We start from the raw sequence: 7,698 nt of genomic DNA, 5'->3' as shown, positions 1-7,698 counted from the left end.
AATAATAATAATAATAATAATAATAATAATAATAATAATAATAATAATAATAATAATAATAATAATAATAATAATAATAATAATAATAATAATAATAATAATAATAATAATAATAATAATAATAATAATAATAATAAATAATAATAATAATAATAATAATAATAATAATAATAATAATAATAATAATAATAATAATAATAATAATAATAATAATAATAATAATAATAATAATAATAATAATAATAATAATAATAATAATAATAATAATAATAATAATAATAACAGCAGTGACATCAACAACAAATAAACAAACAAACAAACAAACAAAATATTACTGGCAGAAATGAAAGAAACTTGTCAAACAATTCGTTCAACTTTGATAAAACTTTTCCATTTGTACAATCCATTAATAGCAAATGTTCCTCACTTATCTGTTATTGTTAAAAATAGTTAAGTAAAGTCTTGGTGAGTTAAGAAAATGAAAATTAATGAAGCCTCTTAATTCAATCTCAATTTTTTTTTTCGCTTGTTTTTCAAAATGTGATAGTTTGAAAATGGTTAAACTAAATGGCCAAAATCCAGAATGAAATTTTAATAAACTACAATTATCGATGCAAAAAAAAAAAAAAAAGGAAAAGAAAAAGATAAGGAAGATGGGAATGATTAAAACTTTTGTGCAATTTTAGAAAAGATAATTTTAGTTGGAATGAACGAACGTTACACCTATTATCATATTTCATATATTTGTGATAATAATTACTGATAATATCTGAATGGAAGATTATCCGTTGAATTGTCAGAATATTTGAAAAATTTTGAAACTGATATCAAATGTATATGGTAAGAGGATATTTATATTCATTTCATCCAATGATATTTAGTGAAATTTCGTATAACCAGTAAATGAAAATGATATCATCTAAATTAATTTCTGCTTTTTTTTTCCCCCCCCCCTCAGATTTTTGCTATCTGCAATTACATTAATGACAATATATTAGTAGGATCATTTCACTAATGGATCAAATTGTTTGCGGCATATTCTTATTTTTCATTTTTATTTCAATCCTTTAAATTATATCACTTACTATCAAAATGATAGCAATTCATACTTTTCCTTATTTATATGTACATAGTGTTTCGCATTTTTTTATTTTTTGAGAATTCTTTTCAAAAAAAGTAGTTGACAACTTTGGTTAAAATTTAAACTTAATTAGATGATATGTTAATTACTATAAAATAAGTGTGTTGAAAATTTTTTTGAAGAAAAAAAAACTTTATTTAATATATTATTATTGGTAAAGCATAATAATCCTCATTGATACATGTGGAAAAATGGAAAAAAAAAAAAAAATCCAAGATTAACACTTAGGGATTTAAAAGATACTTTTTTTTCATCACATTAATTAGTCAAGTATTCGTATATTGACTTAATTAATTAAAAACTATTACATCATCTCATCCTTCATTTTTCTTCATTTTACAAATTATTTTTATTGGTTTTAACAATTTAAAATGCCCACTTCATCCACCTAAATATTTTAAATTCCTCAATTAGAGTAAGATTTAATATCATCGATAATATTATTAAACAATATCATTATCATGTCTTACCAGTTTTTTTTTCTTTTTTTTGAAAGAACTATTAGTAAAATTCAAAAATACTTATTGAAAATTATTCCCCGATGATAGCAAAATTTTTTTTCAAAATATGAAAAGATAATACGTAGTCGTATATATTCAAAATGTTTCGCTTTTTTTAAACTAATAAGGAATCGATTTTTTTTTTCTTTTTTAAACTAATGGAAATGTAATCGGAGGAATGATAATGATGAAATCATCTTCTCAAAAGCATATTTTAATTAAATGAAACTATTTAATGAATTAAATCAAATCTTGTCTACAGTCCTCAAATCAATTCTGCTACATTATTAATTCAGCCAATTCAATTCAACAGATTGTTAAATGGAGAATTACCAAATATTTCTTAAATCAATCACTAAAATTAATCAACAAACATGAAATAAAATCAGTGGTATTTTTTTATTCATCAATTTAACTGAGCATTAATTTAGCTAATTGCAACTATCCCCAGATAATTTGATAATTTTAATCACTATAGATGAACAGGATAAATGATATTTGCTGATATTTTTTGCCACCAAGCAAATAAGGACGAAAAAAAAGTGAAAAAAAAAGACCAATTTTGTAAATGTAATAGAAACATTCCAAAATTTATGCATCAACTAACAATCAAGAAAAAAAAACATTTTTATTACATTTTATCCTTCAATTACAGCATAATTTTGTCAAATAAAACCATTCATCTTTTCTTTTTTTTTTTTGTCATTTTCTTTCAAGTAAATAATTTTTGTAGCATATTTTTAAAATTTAATTTCTAACATATATTTAAAATTTAATTATTAACCAAACAATAAAGCGTTTAGCTTTACTGCTCAAATTATTTGATAGACGATAACAATAATAACAATACTTTGATATAATAAGAATAATTATTGCTTCCTCCATATAATTGCTAATCTTTTGCATTATATTTGGATAAGTATGTTTACGTTGATCATTAATGAAAATAATATTTTCATTGTTTCCAATAGGCGAATATTATGCTTTCAAACATCCGCAAAGCAATCAGTTTCCCCACATAATGACAAAATGGACGAATAGCATGATAACAATATTCAAATCCTTGTAGTACTAGCATATGTATACGGTGTAATTAACATTAGGAGTTTTGATTAACCCGCATTTACACATATCCTTTACGTGAGTGATTCCCACTCCTGACTAGGGATTCATTATGGCTTTTTCATTTGTAGCAGGGACCTATAAAGTTGAAAAATAGCAAATCCTACCAATTTGAGGGTAAAATTTTGACCAAAACTTTGGATGTGTTATTAGTTTATCAAATACTGATAAGAACAGCCCCCCCGCCTGTTTTCTATTTACCATGCCGACACTACTCGTGGATCACCAGTTGAGAACCACTACTTTACATCCACATTTTGCATGCATATATGTACATTTTATAATTCCATATATAAACCGTTTTTAAACTGTTTAAATACATTATTTGCATTCCCTGGACGTTTTTATTCGTAGTAAAATAGCTAAAATAGGAAAAACCTATTTACCACCGAAAAAATTAATTTAAATGATGTTGCAATTAACATTTCACTTTTGATGTAATGATGAGAACAGTTTCGGACGTTAAGGTACGAGTATGAAAACAGAATATAGTGACCAAGGAAACAACCCACAGTTGACCTGAATCCAATCAATTGAATAATATGCAAAACCAATTTATCGAGGAAGGAAAAAAAACTACAGGAGAGTGGCGCCGTTTCCTGGAAACGTTATAGCTCGCCTCAAAATCCAACTTTCGAGCCGCCTTCGTATCTACATTATAGCACTGAATTTAATAAAATGTTTTAGAAATTAAATTTAGACGATCTCACGCCGTTAAATCTAAATTATACATTCGTATTTTTGATGTTTCCCGTGTCCTAATTTTTCCTCCCGACATTTAAAAACACTTCTTTCTTTCCTTTCAATTGAAAGTGCTCAATCAGTGTCCAGTATCAAACTAACATGGTATATGACTCCTCCTGACAGTGGAATATTTTAAAAACCTTTCAGCTCCCTTCTCTCCCTCCTTGGAGCCTTATTTTTGTGAGTTACCGAATGTAAGATACAAGACTAAAATGCAAGATAAGGCGAGAAATATAGAATATAACAACAATACAATAAAACGCGATTATTACAATTTGAATGTTGAAATTTCACAAGTTAATGAATGATTTCCTCCACAGCTTAGAAAAAGTTAATTATAAATATGAATGAGCAAAAAATAGCAAAGGACAAAACTGATGAAACAGGCAGTACCGTATAAAAAACATCATTATGCATACGGTGGATGAACCGTAAGAAAATCGAATAAGAAATAATGTCGATAAATTACTGATAAACCGATACAACCTCCTGATTCAAAGAAAATCAGCCCGTTTTATCTTTTAACAGAAACAGTCTTGCTCTGAGTAACTGAAAATAGATCATTTTTATTTGCAAATTAAGATAGCGATAACATAGATGAAATTTCGTTGTAATATTTTAATCCCATCAAGCCTTACGGTCCGAATGACCGGACACTATGCAAATTTCTTCTAAGATTCCCTGAATATATCCTCTTCAGACTACAACAGCAGTTATGCAGTGAATGTTACACATCGTGGTAGAATATGTCGGTTGGGTCAAAATTTCAAATTATACCTCTGAAATCAACCACAGTATTTGAAATTATTTTAACCACATTTTAGCAGAAAGTAGCTTACAGATGAGAAGAACTTATAGATGAAACAGGAAGTATTTGGTCCAATATCGAAAAAGTGTACATCCGTTGGTTTTGCCGTCTTTCGCTTGGTTCGGGAATGTAAAGACATTTTTGGATTTGTAATGAAATCGTACATCATGTAAATCCAACTTGAATGCACCATGTAACCTTTGTAATACTCCGGAGCTAAGGCTCTAATCTGTAAATTCATGTATTTAAAAAGAAAAAAAAAAACTGATCTCGATAATAAAATGAACCTCTAAACAAGTATTCTGATCTCTGAAAACAAAACATATACACAAAAAAAAGATAAGGAACAACGAACCTTCGGAAGGTTACTGCCACATACATATGGGAAATCATGATGTTCAATATGATAACCAACGTTAAATGTTACTAAGTTTATCGGTCCATAATAACTAAAGAATACAGTACTGAATAACACCCATACTAACAGATGAACAAAAGATACAGGAAGCGGATATACCGAGCAAAGGATGACCATGAAAAGCAAGGAATGAAAAAGGATTGCAAGACTGAACAAATATCGCTTGAACAAAAAAAAAAAGGACCCTTTTTCTTGTACAAAAGCGATATTTGCTAGTTACTAATGAAAATTCCCATATTATTTTTCTCATTGACCACAAAAATTATTACATTTGACTTACCTGTATGTTTCCTGTCCAGGATTGAAAACATAGTGATCAGAAATATAATGACTAGCAAGTGGATGAATACCCGATCCAACGAAAAACCCGCCCAACAGATATGCAAAAGCTTTCCAACCGAAAAAACTGATAACGATATAATCAGTGTAAATTTGAAGTAGAGCATTTAGGATTTCTAAATCTGTGATGGCCTGAAAATTTGAAAGTTTGAACAAAGAAGTGAAACAATGCTGATACTAATAGCAAAATAATGACGAAATAATAGTAATAAACAAATTCGCTGAGGCATATGTAACTGGTTCTCAAGATAAATATATATATATATATATATATCACTTTGCTCTTTCCATCAAACACCGAATAGTATTCGTAAGACGAAAGATCTAAAACCATGTCTGACGAACTTTTGGATAAATAAGAAATGGTCTTGAAGCATAGAAGAACGGCTGGAGAAAGACCCATAACAATTTCCCCAAAGTACGGCGGAAGTATCGTGCTTCAAAATTCGTCGGTATATCAGTATCCAATACGTCTTCACCTGAAAAACTGAACTGTTCCAAAAATAACGCTTTTTCGGTTATACAAAAATCTGAAGAATTTGTATTTGAAACTTTGTATTTAGAAGTACAATTAAAATACAAATGTAAATATTCCACGATGCTATTATAAAAAGTATCACCCATGTAGCGATGGTGCTCCAAATGATACTTCTTAAAGGAAACCGACATAGGTACCATCATCGGTAGATTAGCAATACATCCAAACAAGCGGTTCTTAAATAATCGGCATAATTTAAAAACTTGAAAATAGTCTGGAATAGAATCAGTAAGTTTCATTATTCTACCAGTTGCCAACCTTGAGTTACTTCTCAGTTCTTGCCAAGAACGAAGGTTCCCGCGAAATATGTCTTATCGTTTGTCATATAGCACGAAAGTGATACCACAAGAGACGGAAAGCTATGTCTGCTAAGCCAACCATATTCTCTTCAAACCACTGCATGTATTTCTTTCCCCTCTTTGTCCTCCTTTCTTCATTACCCTCATTGAAATATTATAAAAATTTTATAACGTAACAGATCATTCCCTTACAAAGATTCAGCGGAAAGACTGCGATTACTTTCTTTTTCACATTCTATTTTAATATGTACTCTTTGCGGTTCTAGATTAAGAACTAGGTAACTAAGACTCATTACAGACCAGTAAAAAATTGTACACTCTAAACTCAACTAAATCACCTGAACAAAAAATTTCCACGTCACAGTTGCTTTTTCTGTAGCAAAAGCAAAATGAAACAAACCGCAAGGGGTTGAGCACAACCGAATGCCATATTATGGGATATTTCATGAACGGCTAATGTAAGTGAATGTCCAATGGTACCACCAGTAAAATATGCTTGCAAACAAATTAATAACCAATCCGAATCTGTGAAAAGTTGACACGTCTTTCACGAACAAAGCGTAAATGAACTATATGGAATATTTGTAAGGCCCTAACAATCTGTATAGCAATACGTTATATTTTTAAATACGAGTGTGAAAGTTCTGAAATATTATCACTTTTCTGACGTATTTAGATCTCACATTTGCTGCTTGCTGTTCTGCTCAGTGATCTACCTTCTGTACATACAGGAGAAGTGAATTTCTAGCATCCTGGGATATGCCTCACAAGCCATCAAATATTAAAATGAAGCATAACACCTTAAAACTACATCACTTTATCAAATTATAGTCGACAACGTATTCATAACAACTCTAATTCGGATTTCTTATAAATGTAAGAGGGCAACTGGTTATATCCTTTCTTATCATCTGATAAAAACTTGCGAATAATCATCTCATTTGAATCATTTTCGAATTAAAATTAGATGAAATTGATCTAATTATAAATATACCTCGCAAAAGCCAAGCAATGCTGAACTGTGCGAAAACCATCGCTACGACGACATACTTGAATGACGGATCGATACCGAAATATTTTTTGATTTCCGGATACTTCTGGATTATCTCATTTCGTCTGAAGGAATTTGTAGAGGTATCACATCGTCTTGGAAAATACTCAAAACTATTCGTACGTTTTCGTCCACAGCCCAGCTTCAGATTTAATTTTAAACCAAAATTTCAAATCAACAGACTCACCTGCTTGCATGTGGTTCCTCCGTATAAGACCAACTAAAATCTTCCAAATCAGCCCCATGCATCACCAATAACTCGCCTTCGATGAGATCTTCAAAACTATCTTTAAAAGTAACTTTTTCTTTTAAATAAGGTGCATCGAACACAAATAACGACATCAAATAACTGCCTATATTAACATCGTCCTCAATCCCCAATCCACATTCCTCCGATTTTATTACGCCGATTCTGCTACACAGCTAGCATTATTCTGATTTTAAAATCTGATAAATCCATCGAATTTCAAAATTATGTAATATCGAGCAGTCCATGATATTTTGTAAAACCACAATGTGAAGTTGAAACTTTTGAAGCAGAAATTTTGGCCTCCTGTCCAATCCCTTAAACGTTTAAACTGTTAATTTTAGATGAGCCATCTTTTGGTAACAATCCTCTAGCAAAGTACGACACTTGACTCATTCCACTGTACTTCTACGTAGGTTGGCAATCAATTGAAAGCATCACATTTTATCATTGCAGTATTTCCTTCGAGGATGCGACCAACAATTATCTAA

General features: G+C 29.8%; 1 protein-coding gene across 1 annotated transcript; it reads right to left on the bottom strand.

Annotated features, from left to right (window-relative positions):
• Positions 1-3,623: 3,623 nt before the first annotated feature.
• On the bottom strand, positions 3,624-7,302 carry LOAG_10890 (fatty acid desaturase; the record flags this gene model as incomplete). Its single annotated transcript, XM_020448253.1, has 9 exons — positions 3,624-4,056; positions 4,347-4,544; positions 4,671-4,764; positions 5,014-5,204; positions 5,418-5,551; positions 5,693-5,786; positions 6,310-6,434; positions 6,904-7,025; positions 7,148-7,302. 9 exons carry the CDS (start codon positions 7,300-7,302, stop codon positions 4,012-4,014), a joined length of 1,158 nt encoding a protein of 385 aa, XP_020301587.1. The 3' UTR covers positions 3,624-4,011.
• Between the last annotated feature and the right edge of the window lie 396 nt (positions 7,303-7,698).

This window comes from Loa loa (genome assembly GCF_000183805.2).
Source record: "Loa loa unplaced genomic scaffold supercont3.471, whole genome shotgun sequence".
In the NCBI taxonomy this organism is placed as follows: domain Eukaryota; kingdom Metazoa; phylum Nematoda; class Chromadorea; order Rhabditida; family Onchocercidae; genus Loa; species Loa loa.
This window is presented reverse-complemented; position numbering and strand designations above follow the sequence as displayed.